Source organism: Pinus tabuliformis, chromosome 4_2, assembly GCF_031772625.1.
Source record: "Pinus tabuliformis cultivar Carrire ecotype Pingquan chromosome 4_2, CPIR1, whole genome shotgun sequence".
Taxonomy (NCBI): Eukaryota; Viridiplantae; Streptophyta; class Pinopsida; order Pinales; family Pinaceae; genus Pinus; species Pinus tabuliformis.
In genome coordinates this window covers 1,018,380,405-1,018,403,599 of record NC_142304.1, presented here as the reverse complement: position 1 = coordinate 1,018,403,599, position 23,195 = coordinate 1,018,380,405, and the positions used below count along the sequence as shown (strand labels likewise).

The 23,195-nt window shown below is 40.6% G+C and overlaps 1 protein-coding gene across 1 annotated transcript in view; it reads right to left on the bottom strand.

Annotated features, from left to right (window-relative positions):
* Positions 1 to 599: 599 nt before the first annotated feature.
* LOC149173079 (AP2/ERF and B3 domain-containing transcription factor ARF14-like) overlaps positions 600 to 23,195 on the bottom strand; it is a 155,009-nt gene continuing 132,413 nt past the window's right edge. The window contains exon 2 of the mRNA XM_089426566.1: positions 600 to 2,094. Coding sequence (XP_089282692.1) covers positions 997 to 2,094 — 1,098 coding nt within the window. The 3' untranslated portion in view covers positions 600 to 996. The remainder of the gene's footprint in view (positions 2,095 to 23,195) is intronic.

The following is a 23,195-nucleotide window of genomic DNA, read 5'->3' as shown; positions in this document are numbered from 1 at the left end:
TTAATTCGCCTGCCTGCTGTCGTTGTGTTTCGTCCGCAGTCGTATGATTGAAATTCGAATAACATTTTGAGGTTTTTTTAAAGTTAAAAATTCACCGTTGTATTGATTTAATTTTGAGTTATTTTAAGTGTGATTTTTTTTTTTTATGTTTTTGGGTGGGTTTTTTTAGTCTAATTTCTTTAAAATTTGAGGAATCTATTGAAATCACATAAATTTGATGGGTAGTTAATGCATAATCAAAGTGCTCTAAGGGTTTTTCAGGACGCTGACTCCATATATACCCTCAAAAAACCAATTTAAATAACAGAAATCGAAATTTTACCTCAAATTTTTCCATTAGATTCCAGAACAAGAAAGTCCCAAAAACTCTTACTAAAAACAATTCCATTTAATTTTCTCTATCTATCCTGGCAGCACATTTATGGGGATAAACAGTAAAATGATAAGTTTTTTTTTTTTCAATACAACAGTAAAATGAGAAGTTATTTATACATATTTTATCAAAAATAAATATTTTTATATAAGAACGCAAATATATTTAGCCTTTTGTGATAAAGGGTAATAAAGCTCAAAAAAATAGACTCCCACTAATTAAAACAAAATTCAGTCATCCATCTCGTCTTTTCCGGCCAAGCAACACCTACATAACCGCAGTCGCTGCTGCTTTCCGCTACGTCGGCAGCCCACTCTCTCCTTCAACCGTCAAGCTTGGAAAAAGATTTAACTGCGACGGCCGAAGATTTACCCCAAATAACCGGGCGAAAGATTTGTGTTCTATTAAAGTGGATGCCTCTCGGAGATCCACGAATTCCAGGGAGGAAGGATTCACTTCATCCGTCACCGACTTTGGGTTTGTCATAGAGTAGTGAAAATTGGGGCAGAGAATCGAACAATGGTCGACCGGGTCGATGATTGGCGGCGGCTGCTTGTCAAAAAGCTTAGACCATTGCGGATACCTGGTCGTGGCGATTGGAGTGATGGTCTGCAGGCAGCTTTTTAATGGCGGCGACGGGGCGGCGGTAGGGAGGAAATTGCAGGGCGGCGGTGGCGGCTGATGGCAATAAAGTGTTTTTGAGGGAGGGAACGCGAACAACTCCGCTCAAAGGTAACGATGTCACCCGCTTGGAGGCGTTTTTCTTTAACGAAGCGGTTCCATCCCCTGGTGAGCACGTAGCTTTGACTGCTGTTCCAGTAAGAATAGCGGAACCACCATGTTTTGTAGGCTCTGTCCTCGAAATTTAGCAGGACTCCCTTCCGCTTACCCTCCCCCGACGCCATGTCCACGTCGACCTCGAGGGAGAAATATTTCTCCGCGAACTGCTTGGGGATGACGAATCGATTCAGCTTCCCGACGTCGCTGGGCGACACGGTCTTGTCGAACAGGTGCGCCCGGGGCTCCGAGGATTCTGTGGAAGTTGAGTCCGCAACATCGAGATTTTTGTCTGAGGACGGCTTATTCCTCTTCAGTTCTTCATCGTAGGTGTGCTTTCTCAGCATGTCTACAATTTCTCTCTTAGAGTGGCCGCGGAGAAAGACGGCCTCCTGGTGACTTTCGACCAAGTTCAAGTTAGTCATGGCGTCGGCGCCACGGAACTTGATGGCGGCCCTGTCGTAGGCCCTGGCCGCAACTTCTTCTTGGTTGAATGTGCCGAGCCACACGCGCTGGTGCTTCTCGTATATCTGAGCACCCCACCGCCCGTTAGGCTGCGGGACAACGCCCTTGTATTGGGATGACGGCAGCTTTGTGAACGATTTCTCCTTGCCCTGCTCAGAGGGTGTTTGAGTATTCTCGGCGGAGAGAACACTGATTCCGCTCCCCGTCCGTTCAAGTCCTGCCCCATCCGCGAACGAAAATTTAGAGCACAATGACTTGCCAGCAGCCACAGGCGACAGGTTCGGGTCTTCGTCCTCGGTCACACTCCCGACCTCGTCGTTCTCTGTTGTCGTTGAATTGGCTCCCTGCTCTTTAAATGCGGTGAAGTAATTCGTCGGCCTTCTTGAATAACTTGAACTTTCAGCCTCTGCTGTAAAGAGACAACCGCCCAAGCTTAGAGCCACACTAGGAGTAGTAGCGCAATTGCCATTGCCCGCAGCCTACAACACATACACGGAAATTGACTTACTTCAGGAATCCACACAGAGCATATCCCACATACACTAATAGTAAATATCTATGCAATAAAATCCAAAGCGTTGGTAATACCCAACACATACACGACAAGCAGGTGCATACCAATGGGTTTGTATGTGATTTAGTTTCTATTAGGTTACTGTTTTAAATCGAAAGATTAATGATAAAAATCACTTTTGAGGAAATTAAATTATTCTATAAAGTGTCCAAGTACTTTTCAGAATTCTAGTCAAAATTCTCACCATTCTAATTAAAACAGTAAATCATTCTTCTATCATCAAACTGGAGGTCTAAATTTAAGCTAATTAAAAAAATTAAATAAAAAGTAAAACACAACACTTCTGAGCAGAACCATAAGTTTAAACTCCAATAGCTCTCTCGGACAAGATACACACACACATGAAGATATGGCATTCACTAACCTTGTGCACATTGTTAGGAGCCTCCTGCATGGGCACAGTCACAGCACTGCAAGACATATTCAAGCAGCCACTGAAACTCGCATACAAATCAACCAATTGGGTATTATACTCACAACTGATATTGTCAGAACAACGTATATTCGATAATTATATTGATCGAACGCAGCACTGAATAAGGAAACAGAATAAATGCAGATAAGGAGCAAACAATTACAGAAAAAACTATACAGGAGGCAACAGGCAGCAACAAGTATATATACAGATTTAGCCTCTCTGCCGGTCCAGTGTAGATAGCCACTTGGGCATCACATGGCCCACCCGATGTGTATGAAATCAGAATTTCTTAGTTGCCTCTGACAGACAAAGCTTCAATCTCACTTCTCTTTGTCTCATTTTGAAATATTCTCAAAATTAATAATTAAATTAACTTTAGGGATTTGAAGTGATAGACACTTTTTTTTTTTTTATCATGTAGATTTTGTTGTTTCTGTTATGCAGAAACTAAAACTTACAACTTGCAATGCCAAGCACTCTATGCCATTGATTGCATAACGAAAACTATAAAACTTACAACTTGCAATACCAAGCACTCTATGCCATTGATTGCATAACGAAAACTGTAATGAAGGCAGTAAGGAGATAAACCTCTCGACTGATACAGGATCTGTCGCTCTTCTCAACTCAGAAAAGTACATTCATCTCTTTTTACATGCAGAAGACAAAAAGGCAATCAGATTGCAAAACTAAATTCCAGTTGGCTCGTGGACTTTGTCCCAAGATATTTTGAACTTGAATGTGGATGTGGATTTAAACCAATTGGAGCCCACAGATATTTTGGTTTTGAACTTTCGATGTAGAATTGGTTTTACATCGTAGACAAGGCGATCAGATTACGGACGTAGACCTGGTCCAGAGATATTTTTCCAAATTTAGTGTGGATTTGCACCATAAACAAGAGCAAAGGATTATCCAATAAAATGAGAGGGAAGATGGGACGGAGATTTTTAAAAGACATGTGGGACATATGAAAGAGAGAGCTACGGTCATGCATGGTAGGTTTCACAAACCGCTATGTTATTTTATCTGCATTGTATGGCCCTCCCTTCACGGTCAGTCTTTGGATACGTAATAGTCTGTGGTTGAGGTGTGGTTATCTGGTGTTATATCTGTCGTGTTGTGAACTGAAAGTCACATAGGCCAAAAAAGGACTTGTATAACATGATTGGCATTAAATGTTACCTATTCTACCAATATATTCACTGACCCAATGAAAATTGATTGTCTTGGAGTGCCAATTACAATAAAATATAAATTGTAGTCCGAACAGATGGACTCTAGACCCAATAAAAATTGATTGTGTTGGAGTGCCAATTGCAATAAAACATAAATTGTAGTCCTAACAGATGGACTCTCGATCCAATAAAAATTGATTGTGTTGGAGTGCCAATTGCAATAGAATATAAATTGTAGTCATAACAGACGGGCTCTCTCCTTAGCAGGGCCGTCAATGGTCATGTAATACGAATTGAGATAACTAATGATGAATGCAAAGAAGGCTATGCAAAAGGGTTAAGTTCCGTTTAAGGTAATTTAATAAGATTTTTTTTTTTCCTTTTCCCCCTTAAACTTTTTTGGTAGATTTATGTCCAAAATCTAGCTGTAAATTAATAAGGAGATGAAATAAAGGGTGTGGGCACAATGGAGAAAGAAGGTCTAGAGATCCAAAGTATCGGGTCTTAGAGGTGTAGTACTATGGGTTATTTTGTGTTTCCCACATTACCTCTCAAACTAGATATAAAGGAAACAAAGCAAAACATGATAGGGGTTGGATCTTGTGGAACCTATGGCCCTAAGTCTATGTGGATGTCACGAGGGAGGTGAGACTACCAATAGTGACATTCTGGGTTCACGTGGGACACAAGTGGATCCCACATGGTGGTGCCTTGCTGATGTGGCACATGGTGGTGCCTTGCTGATGTGGAACATGGTGGTGCCTTGCTCTTGTGGCACCATTTAAGTAGTTGAACTTTAAAATGGGAATAACTCTCAATTCAAAAGTTGGAATGAGACAAATTTTATATCACCTAAAAGCTCTTAATGAGTTTAATTTGGTGATATTAAAATTTAATTAAACTTTGAAGGAGGATTCTTGTAACCCCATTTCCATAATAGACGATGGGGAAAGTTAATTATCAAATAAAACCTTCCATAACCAGAGAGGGTAATAAGTGTAGGTAAGGAGCATTACGGGAAAATATAGAACAACTCCATATGGATGACTCGAAAGATTCATAATGTAATCATTTATATAGTTCCACTTACTAACACCATTGCAATACATAGAATAGATAATATCCAAATATCGACATCCTATCAGATCCTCAACACTATCATTCATAGAGTCAAGCAATAGAACAAGGGAAATATCAAATGACATTAGCAATACACAACAACAACGAAAAGAATATAGCTGAACCAAAATAACATCAACCACCGATCATCTAACTAAACCCTTGATCATCAACATAACCCTTTATATAATGTTGGTCTTCCATCTTCAAATTCATGGAATGTCCAACCAGGTCATGCTAATGATTTTTCCTCATATGTGAAAGGCCTTAACTATCCATTGAACCATACATAGCTAAATTGCCACCCTGCTCCACATCTAATCAACTTGCACAGTAAGAGGATACCATGTTAACCAACCAATATTTTAGTTACCACATGATCATCTTGGCCTCTATCACGCCTTTGCACGGTATCAACCACCCTTAAAAATAAAAAAATTCTCCCTTCTCCTCACAACCCCAACAATCCTCCAACATTATTTGTGGCTTGTCCCCGAGCCACTCTACCAAGGTTGTTCCATGCAAGTGAAGAATTTTGTAGTCTTCTCCAAACAAAAAAAATTAAACATATCTTTATCCTTGTGCATAGTTATTTTGGTGCCTTCAAATCTTCCAATAATGTGTGCAAAAGTCTCTACATGCATAGAGGTAGCCTAGAACAAGGGTTCATTTTCAACAATGAAATTGTGCATTATATTTTGTGTCACAACAAGATCATTAGCGAGTTTCATTGCCTTGTTTTGCAGCTGCTCAACATATATGCCAACTATTGCTTCTCTTCTCTCCATTGGTTAATTTTTATGCCCATTGTCATGCTTTCGACCATAGAAACTCAAGATGTGGGAGTAGGGAGAGATATCACACTACTACACATAGCTTTATTTTGTTGCTGAATAGTTTGAATCTTGGAACCAATATCCTTGAGCTTGGAATTATATTGCAACCTATTCCATAGATCTATGCAGTCCTCATATAGTTTTGTTCATTCAGTTTTAACATCTTGCGTAGTGGCAACAGAATTGGTGGTTGTCTGGACTTTTTCTTTCCTATATGCTCCTTTGGTGGGGTAGCGGCTTTGATTTATAGTTGGGGCTCCTCCACCTTTTTTGTTATGAAACCAGCTCAAGAAAAGATAGAAAAGAAAGATCAACGCCTTAGAATTCAGCCTCTTCGAGGGGGCAACCTCCTTTACATTACATAAATGAACAATTCTTGGATGATACAAGTGACAAAACCTCCTTTCTATATATAGGAGTCTAAGGAGTCACAATATAATCCAGCCGACCTAACAATAATAATATAAAGCCACAAAAATAACAATAGAGGGATTCTATGGGGCACAGAAATAACAATATGGGGGTAATAGGGGCACAACAATATAAATAAGGGGTATAACTACAATAGTAATGGGGTAATCACTAGTATTATAGGGACCCAACATGCCCCTCTCCTTCAAAAAAGTGTTGTCCTCAACGCTTGAGCAGTTCTGGATACTTCTGCATAAAATTCTCATCCTCCCATGTGGAATCTTCAGCGGATAAGTTCTTCCACTTGATAAGATACTTAAATTGATCGATTTCGTCGCTGTCGAGTTCTTGTTTCTGTGACTGCTTCCGGTTCCAATATAATTTTTCCTTCCTCGTCAAGTTCTGGCAATATTGTTTGAACTGGGAGCTTGTCGCCTATAACCTTCTTTAAACATGAAACATGGAAAACTGGGTGCAATCGAGAAGCTGCAGGAAGCTCCAATTTGTATGCCATAGTACCAATTTTTTCCAACACCTTGTACGGACCATAATACTTTGGTGATAATTTATTATCCTTCTTAGCTTGCTTTAGGGACATTTTCTTATATGGTTGTAGCCGTAGGAATACCCAATCACCTACATCAAAACTTCTTTCACTGCGATGTTGATCTGCCTATTGTTTCATTCTATTTTGTGCCAACACGAGGTTATCCTTTAAGAGTTGGAGGACTTGTTGTTGATGTTCGATGTGATGTTCCACTGCCTGAACCTTAGAATTTTCTCTTAAATATGATGTGATTGATGGTGGTTGGTACCCATAAAGTGCCATAAATGGGGTCATTTTTGTTGCTGTATGGAAGGAAGTGTTATACCACCATTCAGCCAGAGGCAACCATTTGACCCATTGTGTTTGTTTATCAGATACAAAGCAATGAAGATATCCTTCCAAACATTTGTTTACTATCTCAGTTTTCCCATCAGATTGAGGATGATAAGATGAGATATGAGCTAACTGAGTACCAAGACAAGAAAATAATTCTGTCCAAAAATTTCCAGTGAAAATGGGATCTCTGTCACTTACAATAATCTTTGGGTTTCCATGTAGCTTTTGAACTGTTTCCATAAATGCAGTAGAAACTTTACTGGCTTTAAATGGATGTGATAATGCACAAAAGTGTGCATACTTGGTAAGTCTGTCAACTACCACCATGATGACACTCTTTCCCTCAGACTTGGGTAAACCTGTGATAAAATCCATTGAAACCTCCTCCCAACGTTGGCTTGGAATGGATAAAGGTTGTAATAGACCCGGTGTCTTAATTGTTTCAACTTTATTTTGTTGGCAAACCAAACATTCTGCCACAAACTTTTGAATATCTGATTTAAGGCCATCCCAAAAAAATTCCTTCTTAACCTGTGGTAAGTTTTTAAAAATCCTGAGTGCCCTCCTAAGGGAGAAGTGTGCAATTCCATAAGAATCTTTTGTTTTAGCTGGGAATTATTATAGAGGTATAAGCGATCTTTGTACCATAACGAATCATTTTTCCAGCTAAATGTATCAGAAGTACTGGAATCTTGTTGTAGCTTTCGAATAAGTGCCCACACTTCTTCGTCATTCTTCCATTCCTCCTTTGCTTCGTTTATCTAATCTGGTTGGATAATAGAAATGGCACACAACAATGCTTCCATATCCTCATCCTTTCTTGAGAGTGCATCTGCCACCACATTTTGCTTCCCTTTTTTGTAGATGATTTCAAAGTCATAACCCAACATCTTTGTGACCCACTTTTGTTGCTCTTCAGAGGATAATCTTTTTTCTAAAAAGTATTTAAGGCTATCATGATCTGTTTTTACCTTGAAGTGTCTTCCCATTAGGTAGGGTCACCATTTCTTAAGTGCATGGAGTATTGCCAACATTTCCTTCTCATAAATAGCTTTGCTTAAAAACTTTCCCTTGATTGGACGACTTTCAAAAGCAATGGCTCTTTCATCTTGCATTAGAACAGCACCAATTCCATTTCCTGAAGCATCACATTCCACAATAAAGGTTTTTGTGAAGTCCGGTGTAGCGAAGACCAGTGCTTGGCACATTGCCTCTTTAAGATGTTTAAAGGCCTTTGTTGCTTCCGGAGTCCATGAAAATGAATCTTTCTTCAATAATGTTGTTAGAGGTGCTGTTATTCTCCCATAATTCTTAACGAACTTGCGATAATACCCCGTCAACCCAAGAAATCCTCGCAGATGCTTTATGGATGTGGGGATTTTCCATTCCTTAATGGCTTTAATTTTGCTAGGGTCTACCTTAACTCCTTCATGAGATACAATATGACCCAAATATTCCACCTCCTAGACTCCAAAGAAAGATTTGGATCTTTTTGCATATAATTGTTTCTCCTCCAATAGTTGTAGCACCTTGTCAACATGTTCAACATGATCCTTCCAAGACTTGCTGTAGATTAGTATATCATCAAAAAATACTAACACAAATTTTCTAAGGAATGGTTTGAAAATTGAATTCATCTGTTATGCTCTTAACCTGCAAAGCAATACCCAAGCGGAGAAAAGATACCGAGAACACAGAATATGCGAAGAAAATATACCCAGAACACAGAATAGGAATGATTTTATTATTCAGAGAGAAATGTTCACAGGCCTCTTCGAGGGGGCAACCTCCAATAGAGCAGAGCTCGATTACAAAACAAGACATGATGCTCCTCGCAGGGAGTCTCTACCCTTTATATATGACTCATACATGCAATACCACGGGCCAATATCGTGGGTTTTATTAATACCATTTATCTAATACTACCGCCCATTTGCAACTAACTGTGGTCCTGTCATTAATTGCGAGTTAACCACTTACAAATATTAATATGGGCTTTATTGACTCTTGACTATGACGTGATCCCATGACATAAATAAGGGGGTTAGGGTGGGACCCTAACATGCCCTCCCCCTTAAGACTAGCCTTGTCCTCAAGGGTGAAGCTGCGGAAACTGCTGAAGAATAGTGGCTGGTTCCCAAGTTGCATCTTCCGGAGAGGTGTCTTTCCATTTGACGAGGACCTCCTTAAGCATGCGGCCACACAGGTGCTTGTCTCGTGTGTCTAGAACCTGTTCAGGTTGAAGCCAGATTGACCCTTCTTCGTCCAATTCAGGTAGACTGGTTTGAACACGGCAATTGTTCCCAATCACTTTCTTGAGGCACGATACATGGAAAACTGGGTGGATTTTTGCTGTAGGTGGCAAAGCCAACTTGTAAGCCACTTCTCCAATGCGCTGAAGTACTTGGTATGGTCCATAGAATTTTGGAGAGAGCTTTTGACAACCCTTGTCTTTGAGTGATGTTTGCTTATATGGTTGCAGCCTCAAAAAGACCTGATCCCCTTCTTGAAATTGGCGCTCTGAGCGATGTTGGTCAGCCTGTTGCTTCATACGGTTCTGAGCTTGATGAAGATTCTCGCGCAGATGGGCAAGCATGGTTGCGCGGTGTTGTAGGAGTTGATCCACGGCTTGTACTTTAGAGCACCCCGTGAGATAAGAAGTAGGGGAAGGCGGAAGTTGTCCATAGACTGCTTCATAGGGAGTCATTTTGGTGGTGGCATGATAGTTGGTGTTATACCACCATTCCGCCAGAGGTAACCACTGTACCCAAAGGTGTTGTTTTTCTGAAGTGAAACACCTAAGGTAGGTTTCTAGACATTTGTTGACGGCTTCGGTTTGACCATCTGTTTACGGATGATATGAAGTACCGAGTTTGAGTTGAGTGCCTTGTAGTCTGAAGAGCTCCTGCCAAAAATTACTGGTGAAGATTGGGTCGCGGTCGGACACAATAGAAGTGGGCATGCCATGCAATCTGAAGATCTGATCCATGAAAGTTTGAGCAACCAAAGTGGGTGTGAATGGTTGGGGTAGGGCGTAGAAATGAGCATACTTCGACAGTCGGTCCACCACCACCATGATGACTGACTTGTTCCCAGACTTTGGAAGACCTGTAATGAAATCCATGGAGACCTCCGTCCAAATTGGCGTTGTAATGTGCCTGGTGTGTTGACGGTTTCCCCTTTGTGGCGTTGACAGACGTCACATTCTGCTACGAAAGTAAGGATGTCCTGTTTCATGCCGGTCCAAAAAAATGATCTTCTGGTGCGAGCATATGTCTTCTGAAAGCCCGAATGTCCTACAATGGGAGATGAGTGCAATTCTGCCAAAATGCGACTTTTGAGGGTGGATGTTGGTGATATTACGACTCTGTCCTTGTAGCGAAGAATATCATTCTGCCACGAGTAGCCCTTGCTGGAATTAGGATCTACCTGCAATTGAGAAATGAGTTGGGAGAGCCCGAGATGTGAAAACCATTCCTTGCGAGCCTGTTCAATCCAGTCTGGAATGGGGAGGGAAATTGCGAGCAGAGTACTTTCCTCCTCAAATTGGTGCGACAATGCATCTGCTACCCTGTTGTCTTTCCCTTTCTTGTAAATGATCTCATAATCATATCCCAGCATTTTGGCTAACCATTTATTTTGTTGTGGTAAAGATAGGCGTTGCTCCAAAAAATATTTAAGACTGTGATGATCTGTGCGGATTTGGAAACGTCGCCCCAACAAGTAAGGTCGCCAGGTCTCGACTGCATGTAAGATGGCCATCATTTCCTTCTCATAGATAGATTGGCCCAGATTCCTCCCACTTAGTTGTTGGCTGGTGAAGGCCAATGGTCGCCCTTCCTGCATTAAGACCGCTCCAATACCTGTTCCCGAAGCATCAGATTCAATGACAAATGATTTGGTGAAGTCCGGTAGTGCTAAGACAGGAGTGGAACACATGGCGGTTTTGAGAGCTGTAAATGCCTGTTGTGCTTCTTCGTTCCAGAAGAAGGAATTTTTCTTTAGGAGTTGCATTAGGGGCTTCGCTATGCGGCCATAGTTGCGGACAAATTTACGATAATAGCCTGTGAGACCCAAAAATCCTCTCAAGCTTTTCAAGGTCTTAGGTTGAGGCCATTCTTGCATTGCCTGGATCTTTTTTGGGTCCACCTTGACACCTTCACGCCCCACAATGTGGCCCAAATACTCAACTTCTTCCATGCCAAACGAACACTTAGACATCTTGACAAATAATTTATGCGTGCGGAGCAGTTGCAAGAGTAGATCTACATGCTGAAGATGTGCCGCCCAAGTGCCACTATAGATGAGGATGTCATCGAAGAAGACAAGGACAAATTTTCTGAGATATGGTTTGAGGAGGTGATTCATAAGGCTCTGAAAAGTAGAGGGGGCATTACAGAGACCAAATGGCATGACCAGGAACTCATAATGGCCTTCATGAGTTTTGAAAGCTGTCTTGGGAATGTCGACTTCCTTCATGCGAATTTGGTGGTAGCCTGAGTGAAGATCCAACTTAGTGAAGAATTGAGCCCCATTGAGTTCGTCCAGCAAATCGTCAACCACTGGGATGGGAAATTTATCTTTGACTGTTAACTTATTGAGGGCCCTGAAGTCTGGACACATCTGCCACTCCCCATCTTTCTTGAGGACCATGACCACTGGAGATGAATAAGGACTAATGCTGGGACGAATGACACCTGCTTCCAACAATTCCTTGATGATTTTTTCTATTTCATTCTTTTGGGTGAACGGATATCTGTATGGCCGCACATTTGGGGGTTGGGCCCCTGGAACCAATGTGATGCTATGATCATGTTCCCCTCGCGAGGGTGGAAGCTCATGAGGCTTGTCAAAGACCGTCCGATGTTTATTTAAATTCTGTTGCATCTCAGGATGAATTGGCTGAGACATGGTGTCTACTACCTGGATGGCATTAAATTGAGCTACCACTCCATGATGGCCCTTTTTTAACAATTTTTCCATCCTATGCGAGCTGATGATAGAGGGGGCTCCCGCCTGTAGTCCACGGAGGGTATGTGTGGACTTGTTCTGCTTAAAACTCATATATAACTCCTGGAAATCCATTGTGATTGGCCCAAGAGTGCGGAGCCATTCCGCACCGAGGACAATGTCGCAACCCCCCATGTGTATTGCAAACATGTGGGTTTTCAATTGATAATCCCCCATTTGAATTTTGACATTTTCACAGCGACCTTCACATTTCACTGTGCCCCCATCTGCAATCTGGACTTGGAAGTTAGAAACTGCCCGGACGAAACAATGTGCTGCTTCAGCGATCTTTTGGTGGATGAAATTATGGGTACTTCCACTATCAATCAAGACTACTACTGGGCGATGTTTAAGAAAACCCCTAATTTTGAGAGTTTGAGGGGAAGAAATTCCTGCCAATGCATTTAGTGAAATAATTGGTTCATCAGATACAATCTCCTGTTGGTTATCTTCTTCGATCGCCTCCGGTTCCTCAAGTGGTGGATCTTCCTCGGTGGAGCTGTAGTCAGTGGCATTTATTTGAAAAAACTTGTGCTCTTTGCATTTATGACCTGGGGAATATTTTTCATCACAGTAGTAACATAGTCCTTGCTTCCTTCTTTCGGCCATTTCCGCAGGTGACACCTTTTGAATCTTAAGTGTCTGAGTCATATTGGGAGCCTATGAGGGACGACCTTTAGCGGGGAAGTTGGGGCGGCTGGATTGGGCTGTTAATGCACGTTCCACCTTACGGGCTACCTGGCAAGCCTCTGTCCATGTGGGAGGGTGGTGGAGTAGAACTTGAGCTTTGATGGCTTCTTTAAGACCGCTGATAAAGCATTCCATGTAGAACTCATCTGTGAGACCCTTAGTGCGGAAGGATAAGGCTTCAAAAGCAGTAATATATTCCTCCACTGTACCCGTCTGTCGGAGCTTAGTGAGACGCCCCAAAAAAGAGTCTTCCTGTTCAAAGCGACTGCGAAGAGTTTTGGCAAATTGGGCCCAATTCTGAAAATGTCCATTGCAACGCTGATTCCATTCCTTCCATTGCCATCGTTCATTGTCCAAGTACATGGTGCCCACCATAAGCTTAGTCCCCTCATCTGTGATATGATTCAATTGGAAATACTGCTCCATTTGTGCTAGCCATGCGGACGTGTGAGAACCGTCAAATTTCTGCATATCCAACTTGGGAGGTCGCTGACTGGGTGGTGGATGGGAGTGCCAAATGTGAGGAGAGTGGCTAGACTCACCCTCATGGTATTCATGGCCATTATACGCCTCCTCGTGGGCTGGCTTCTTGCCCTTTGGGAATGCCTCCTGTAACTGGTTACTTATTCCTTTAAGCTCAAGTTCTATGTGGTTACTCATTCCTTGAAGCTCAAGTTCGATCTTGTGCACCGTAGTTTGGAGGGAGTGCACATGGTTTTCAATTTTGTCGATCCTTTCATTGGCCATCGCTTGAGTGCGAGTTTCTACCATACACCAACCTGATGAAAAATTGGGACCGCCTAAGAATTTTTACCAAGAAATTGAATGGTACCACCTTGCTCAGCTCGTCGTCCTGATACTGATGGGCTAGGTCACCAATAAGCGCCCCGGAAGATCTCAGACTTTTTTTTTTTTTTTTTTACTCCTTCCTGATCAATACTGCAGTCGCCAAATCCTCAAAATGTCAATGCCGCCAAAAGTCCTGCGAAAATTATATCCAGGTACAGGAACCCTTCACAACTACTCCGATCTAGTGGATCTGAGAGATCTGAATGGTGGAACAATTGCTGCTGCTGATCTAGAATATCCGATCTGGTGGATCTGAGAGATCTGAATGGTGGAACAACTGCTGCTGCTGATCTGGAATATCCGATCTGGTGGATCTGAGAGATCTGAATGGTGGAACAACTGCTACTACTGCTGCTGATCTGGAATAGATGATGTGTGATCCCCCGATAGAAAGGGAACTATGGTCTTGGGGAGTGTCAGGTGCTACAGATCGCAATATACATAAGGGTCTGACAGTAGTACTCGGCCCAATGTTTCAGGGCTCTAACTAAGGAAGATCGACCGTACCCTTAGCCGTACAACCCGACTACCCTATCGTACGGGCGAGTAATCTCTCCGAGTGCTGTTCTCGGTGTACTGTAGCCACAAGACGGCCGAAGGTTTATCTATGGCGAGGTTTCAAGGGAGCTAGGGGGCTTCCTATATACCCAGAGGGTATGTGGAAGACAGTCCGTGCGTGGTTCTGTCTAATGCGCTACTACTCGAAGGGGTACCCACAGGGGTTACAAGGGAGTCCAACAGACGTGACCACCTCTTGTATTTCCTACGTGCATGCCTCCCCAAATCCGTAGGTTTATGCGCTTAACGACAGATCCCGTGGTTTAAAGACGCCGGAACACGTCTCTAGCCAAAAAAAATTTGCTAAAATTTGGAGATCCCACCGAGCCCTGGAAAGTGCTCTGATACCACTTGTTATGCTCTTAACCTGCAAAGCAATACCCAAGCGGAGAAAAGATACCGAGAACACAGAATATGTGAAGAAAATATACCCAAAACACAGAATAACAATGATTTTATTATTCATAGAGAAATGTTCACAGGCCTCTTCGAGGGGGCAACCTCCAATAGAGCAGAGCTCGATTACAAAACAAGACACGATGCTCCTCGCAGGGAGTCTCTACCCTTTATATATGACTCATACATGCAATACCATGGGCCAATATCGTGGGTTTTATTAATACCATTTATCTAATACTACCGCCCATTTACCATCTATCTAATACTACCGCCCATTTGCAACTAACTGTGGTCCCGTCATTAATTGCGAGTTAACCACTTACAAATATTAATATGGGCTTTATTGACTCTTGACTATGACGTGATCCCATGACATAAATAAGGGGGTTAGGGTGGGACCCTAACATCATCAAACCTTGAAATGTTGAAGGTGCATTGGTAAGGCCAAAAGGCATGACCAAAAATTCATAATGACCCTCATGAGTTCTAAATGCCGTTTTTGGAATGTCTTCAATCTTCATTCTGATTTGATGATATCCCGAACGAAGATCCAACTTGGTGAAGTAAATTGATCCATGCAATTCATCCAGTAATTCATCAATGACAGGAATGGGGAACTTATCCTTAATAGTGAGCTTGTTGAGCTCCCTATAATCTAGACACATGTGCCATGATCCATCCTTCTTGTGCACCAATACTACTGGAGCTGAGAAAGAACTTTGACTCGGTTGAATTATACTAGCCTCTATCATTTCTGCAACCATACGTTCAATTTCACTTTTTTGGACATATGGATATCTGTACGGCCTGATGTTTGGAGGAACACTTCCTGGAATCAGATGAATAGCATGATCATGATCACGCATAGGTGGGAGACCTTTGGGAGTCTCAAATACCTTGGAATGATTGTCCAGGACTTTTTGGAGATCTGGAGAAATAGATGATTCCAGTGTGGAAACATCTAGCGAACAAAATTGTGTAATTACACCTCTTTGCTCCTTTTTTAGAAGCTTTGTCATGCCATTAGAGCTGATTATCTTTCCTGGTTTCCCTGCAATACCCCTTAATTCAACTTCCTTTCCTTCCACAGAAAATTTCATGAAAAGTTCTTGAAAATTAAAAGCTATTGTACCCAAGGATTGTAGCCATTGGACTCCTAATACAACATCAGCACCTCCCATTGGAATGGAAAGCATTGGGCTAGTCAATACATATTCTCCCATGGATAGCTTGATATTATGGCACTTTCCAGAACAATTTATTGTTCCTCCATTTGCAATCATCACTTGACACTCTGGTGCTAGATATAGGAAGCAATTCAATTCTTTTGCTACCCTACAATGAATAAAATTGTGGGTGCTTCCTGAATCAATCAACACTATTACCTTTTTCTTCTTGATTTGTCCTTCTATCTTGATGGTTTGAGGAGTGGTAATTCCCGCCAATGCATTACAAGATATGGTCGGATTTATTTGTTCTTCATCTAGGCTTTGTTCCTGGAATATATCCTCTTCTTTTGACCTTTCTTGCTCCTTTTCTTCTTCCTCTTCACAATCTATGTAGAATAATTTCTTCTCAGCACACTTATGACCTTTTGTGTATTTGCTATCACAATTGTAACAAAGCCCTTTTGCTCTTTTTTCTTTCAATTGTTGTGGTGTCAACCTTGTAGGTTGTGGAAGACTATGGGCAACAACACTTCCGTCTTTATAGTTGTGAATGGTATGCTTCCTAGTTGCCATAATTTTGCTTTCCATTTTTCTTGCTAACCTGAATGCCTTCTCTAATGAATCAGGTTCCCAAAGGTGCACATCATGTTGGATATTATCCTTTAAAGACCCTATGAACACATCAATCCTATGCTCCTCTGGAATATCTTTTACCCTTATGTTCAATTTTTGGAACTCCTCAATGTGCTCCATTATTGAACCCTTTTGTTTGAGATTTATCAATTGGCTAAAAAAAGTGTTGCTTTTTGTATCCTCATAATGTGCTATCAATTCTTCCGTAAAAATTGCCCAAGTGATAAACTGTTTACGAGAACAAAGCCATTGATACCATACAAACTGATTTGGTTCCAAATATAAAGTTGCCATACGTACCTTTTGTGTGTTTTGCACATTATTGAGATCGAAGAATTGCTCCATCTGTAATATCCATGTGGCGGGATCCTTGCCATCAAACTTCCTCATATCGATTTTTGGAACATGGTGAGTCTTCGATCCAACATTAGAGTCTATGGAATCATGATTAACATTTCTTTTGTTCTCATCATGAGTTTCCTTTAGTACTCTTTCACCCTTAGTGACCATTTCTTGTAGCAACTTATTCATATTTATCTTCAATTCTTCCATCTTATCATCCATGCCATCAATTTTAGCGTCCATGCCATTCACCTTAGCTTCCATGCCATCCATCTTAGCTTCTACATCTTTCTTTAAACCATCCATCTTAGATTCTGTTCCTTTTTGTGCAAGGGACAGTTGTTGCACTTGGTCTTGTAATTTTGATATATCATGTTGCATTTCTTCCTCTTCTTCATGAGTCATGCTAGAGCTTTCAGGTTCCTTACTAGGTGTTTTCATTTTCTTTCCTCGGGGCATCAGTTAACGATAATAATGCTCTACTATGCCCTTTGAATTCCTTCAAAATAAATTTTCAAACCAAGCTTAAGCAAAAATTTAAAAAAATCTACACACCTTTTTTCACTTTGTAGGAGCTTGATATTGCCTATGATGTATCTTTGTACTTTCCAATCATCTAGTTCTGAAATTGTGATCTATAGTATCTCTCTGTGTCCTCTTTCCAATGCCACCATTCTGATCCAAATTGGATTCTCCAAGAAAGAGTTATGCACAATCTCCCAAGATGACCTGATTATAGACCTTTCCAGAAGAGTGAACTTGTATAAAGTGCCACGTGTACAATTTTCGACCTTTGGTTCTGAAAAAGATATACAAGAAACTACAGTCCGTCCTCTTTCTGTACCTTCTTACAAAATTTCAATCCAATCCCTAGAGAGAAAGTTATGATGTTTTTCCCTAGGTCACCTGTTTTGAATGTAATTCAGGAGTCTGTAAAAAGACTAACTTCCTCAGAGCATATCTCAGCAAATATCGTGCGAAAAGATCTGAAATTTGGACCCAAGGTTCAGCGCGATTTCTTCTCAAATGGGTTTTTTTTTGCGACTTCTGGAACGTCACAGAAAAAAATTTATAATGAAAATTCCACGATGACCTATTTGGAGTAGCGAAACCCTAGAATCCAAAGCTCTGATACCAAATGTTATGAAACCAACTCAAGAAAAGATAGAAAAGAAAGATCAACACCTTAGAATTCAGCCTCTTCGAGGGGGCAACCTCCTTTACATTACATAAATGAACAATTCTTGGATGATACAAATGACAAAACCTCCTTTCTATATATAGGAGTCTAAGGAGTCACAATATAATCCAGCTGACCTAACAATAATAATATAAAGCCACAAAAATAACAATAGAGGGATTCTATGGGGCACAAAAATAACAATAGAGGGATTCTATGGGGCACAAAAATAACAATATGGGGGTAATAGGGGCACAACAATATAAATAAGGGGTATAACTACAATAGTAATGGGGTAATCACTAGTATTATAGGGACCCAACATTTTTCTTCGAGGCCATGAATGACCTCTTCCCTCTTCAAAAGTTTCTCTTCTGGGGGAACATCAACATCCATGGGGACATTGGGAATCTTGCTACACTGCCTTGATATCTTGTTAGAGTGACCCCTCTCTATTATCAACATGTTTTCATGCTTCTTCTAGTAGTGTTTACTCCTCTTATAGATCTGGTGCTTAGAAGTAAGTTGAACTAGGTCCTCTGAGGCTACTTGTGCCTAAATATGTACCTCCTAGATAATTGAATGTTGTAAAGAATGTAAAATGGACTTAGTCAATTGAGAAATAATCAAGTCTACTTAGGGTAGGACTTGGGTTTGTTTTTGGACATTAGTTTCCTCAAAATGCACTACAACCAAGGGCATAACTAAGGTGCAAGGTTTTGATGAATTCACAAATGGTTGCAACAGTTTCATCCAGATCTTTGGTGCATGATGTGTGTTGGTTGTGTCTATTGTTGCTTCCATCTATGGTGGGTTGGGTGCAAGAGATGCTACCCTCGAAGCCTCAATCAATAGACACAACTACTTCAATTGCTACCACATTCATTCTTGCAACTCCTTCTACTCCAAGGTGACCTTCTCTATCACTGCGAAAATGGGTGCAATAACCTATTTTGTCACTTCCTTCAATTGATCTACTATCTTTTCCAAGTCTTCCTCTAACAAATTCAATTCAATACATGTTGTTTTGTTGGAATTCATTTTCTTTCTTGTGCCCTTTTGTTAGCCTGGAAGTCACCTTATCTCTCTTCATATGGAAACTTCTTCTTCCTCTGGATCCCATTATGGTGTGCTGGGATGCTCTTTTTCTAGTTCCCGTGGTGAGGGCTCTAGATGTGTCTTTGTAGGGACACAATCTGCCCCCTTGTTGGCCATTTGTTTCTCTATCTCTCGGACTATCTCTATTTCTCATTCACCATCTTTCACTTCTAGTTTTTCTTCGCACACTAGTACCCCCCCATTGCTCTAGTCAATCATTGATTTTGTATGACACAGTAAGCTCATAAAGCTTACACTGACGTTGTGACCATTGACCACTAGGTTTAGATCATGGCTAAATATATATAAAGTGAGGGGTGGCATGGAATCATTCCATTAGTCCATAGGAAATCACAAGTTGAAAAAGCATGCGTGGTACCTTCTTGATCATGTGAGTGATTTCCTCCTTCCATATATAAAATAATACAATTTTCCTATTGTTTCTTATCCATCGTATACCATAACGTCTCGAACCTCAACATGACAAAGTCAGGCTTATCCATGGGTGAAAGTTGAATGTCCTTCGAAGCCTACCATGCTATGAGGGTGATCAATATCAAGAGTCATGATAATGGACGTCAGTTTTCTTCTCCTAGGATGAAAGGGAGCCTTGAATGAATTGATTCAGCAACAAGGTGGCCCATTTCATCTGTTCCATCTCTACACACTTTGTGGTTGCTGCAACTAGGACTACAAGGCCTTGGTCCTTCCTACACTTTCTTAGTATTTGAAACATCATAAATTAGGTAGAAAACCACACTCCATCCTTCTCTATGTTGGAGATTGTTACTCAAAAATTCTTGTCCTATGTTGAAAACATTTACGTGACTTCTCTCACCATTTCCTTTTCATTCTTCTTGTTGAATAAAGATTATATATCCTCATTGTCAATGGGGAGCCCTCTAATATGAGTGGTTAAATTGGTATTTGTAACCACCCCTACCATATTTACCTACTTTTAGAATCTCTCCATGGAAAACATGAGATAAGCGTCACTATGACATGACCCAACCTCCAAGTTGCAGTTAAGAAAGAGGGGCTTACGAAATGACCACAAACTAACATCCTACAAGGACTAGAGATAACTCAAGAGATGGAAAACCACCCCAGGTGATCAATCCCTAAGATGGAACATGTTTTCACTGACCTAACACCCCACTCACATGTACAAAAAGAAAAGGGTGCAATTATAGGCCTCCAACCGCACGCATAGGCTTGCCTCCATGTGGTTATGGCCTAAATTCCTCAGTTTAGTGCCTAGAGTCTTGATATCTAAGCCATTTTTCGAGGCTAGCCTCCAGATGACCACCCATAACTTCTTGTAACTTTCCATAAACAAATTTTACATGATGGAAAATATAAACATTCAAAATTGAATCAGAAACTTGATCTAGATTGCTTAGAACATACCAGATATTTCGTAAAACATATGGAAAATGTGTAAGCTACAGGTCACAAATGCATATTTGATCATGAACTGATAATCTTCATTTGAGATTCACCAAGAAGTCTCCAAACCCTCTCTAATAGATAGAATGCATCATATAACCTACATATAATAAGAAAATAACCAACATACAAACCATTGAAAATTAACCATAACATCACCATCATAATCAATACAAATTCTCATAGATCAAAATAGAAAAATATGTCATATTAACACGTGAAAATGACAACCAAGTTAGGGACTTCCACTTATCACTTGACCATAGATTGGGCTAAACCAAATCTCTCATTTAGCCAATCACCCGTCAGCCATATTCCAAGCATGAATGTAGGATCTCATGGAGTAAACTAAAACAAAACCAAACCAGGGCTTCTAGAGGCCAAACCATCTCTACCCTCACCCACAATGATTCCACCTCTACGGTCTGAAAATCACTAACATCAACCAAATCGATATCTACTAAAGTTGTCCATGCCTCTAGGAATTATTAAGTCAACCCATAGCTTTTCATGGCTCTAGAGCATTTTTTCCAACCACGGCTCCAGGAACTAGTAACTCAACCCACCAAGGGCTCTAGAGTGTTTGTCCTGACTAAGGGCTTTAAGAACTAGTAACTCAACCAAAGTTGTTCTCCGGCTTCCAGAGCATTTTTTCAAACCCACAACCATAAGGAACCTGAGCATAAATTAGCAAAACAAGTGGAAGAAACCCACAATACAATGACTATCCAAGAAATGGAAAGGCAAGGCTAAAATCCACTATCAATCCAAGAGAATTTGCATGCCAATGATAGCATATAACTGGAGACTCACATGCATATACCATGCATCCAAAAATTAATAAGGAAATCACACATGCAACCTATTACCTGCAAAGCAATCCAACTGTAGATGATGATCCCACTATTTCCTTGCACTCCTCTGCTTTACTTTGCCTTCTTTCTCCATATCCAAGTGAATGCCCAAGTGCTCCAAGAATGGTCCAATATTTCTTTAAGTGTGCAAGAGTATGAGAGAATCACAAAATGAAATGAGAGAGCCAAATTTGAACTGACAAAATCTATGAACTAATCCTCAGAAGCCTTTTTATTATTGATGCCTCTATTTTCTTAATTTTCCTTCATTTTTCCTCTAATTTCATTAGCATGAAAATCTTTGTCTCTTCACCTTCCTTTTCTCCTATTTTCCTATATTTTCATAAATAAATGCCAATTATTGCCTCTTTTCATTTTCCCATTTGCATAGCCATTATCAATCACAAGTGATTCCCACCAAAGTGTTTTTCTCAACATTCATATTGGGATACGTGTCCCATGACCTTGGTCTTATTTTATTTACATGGAAAATTAACCATGGGTTGTTACAAACCCCTCCCCTTGAGGTAAACATCATCATTGGTGTTATATGATACCTATGACTAGATTTTTTCTGAAAAATAAAGCATACTCGCAATGGAGCTTTATAGCACAGCTTAATGCAGTATTTACAATGACATCCTGTTGAAAACAAAACATACATATCGCTTATTGGATATTTATAACACAATTCATTTTGATATTTACAACAACATCCATATACATATACATATACCAAAAACTTATTTTCTTGAACAAGAAAATAATGAAGGATATAAATCCCGCATCTCATCAACCATCATCCATGTAACTTCATTGAGCCCAAAGTGATTCCACTGCACTTTAACCTACTTGATTGCTATGTTCTCGAGCATGACTTGTTTTTGCTATAATATTCACTGTGGTTCTAGCTAGAATTCTCCCTCTGGTTGCACCTGCAACACAAACCATTCAATCACATGATCAACATCCTGGACATATCTCTTAAGCAATGAAACATGGAAAAAATCATGGAATTTCACTATTGGAGATAGTGCAAGTTGGTAGGCCACTAGTTCAATCCTCTCAATGATCTCAAAAGGCCCACAATATCGAGGTGCTAGCTTGGCACATGATCCAATCCTAAAAGAGCTCCTCTTGGGCTTGAGGCACATGTACACATGTTCCCCAAACTGAAACTCCTTAAATTCCCTATGTTGATATGCATAACTCTTCTTCCTGTCATGTTCTACCTTCAATTCCTCTTTAACAACCTACATTTCCCATTCCATCTCTATTAACATGTTCAGTCCAATCAACACCATGTTCATTGGATCACTGCAGTTGATAGGAGTATTACAACTCTACCCTTAAGGAACCTCAAATGGACTCATCGTCAAGGATTCTAGAAACCCATTTTTTTATGTAAACTCCACTGGTGGAAGATGCGTTTCCCACTTTCACTACTAATGCATGACATACATCCTCAATATGTCCTCAAGAATCCTATTGACCCTCTCTATATGTCCATCTATATAGGGATGCTACACTATACTAAAAGCCAAATCTGTCCCAAAACCTGCAAACAACTCCTTCCAAAACTTGGAAGTGAACTTGGAATCTTTATCTGATATAATATTCTTGGTAAATCCATGCAATCTCACTATCTCCATTATAAAGATATGATCTATATAACTAGCTAAAGTCATAGACTTAACTACAATGAAACACTACCTTACTTAACATGTCAACCACAACCATGATGGAATCATGTTGTCTCAATGTCCTCGAAAAACTTGTAATGAATTCCATGGAGATGGCCTCCCATTTACAATCTAGAATCAGAATCAGCTGTAGTAAACCACTTGGATTCTTACACACTACTTTTACCTACTAGAAGTCCAAACATCTAGTGACAAACTCAACCACCTCCTTCTTCAAGTTCGGCCAA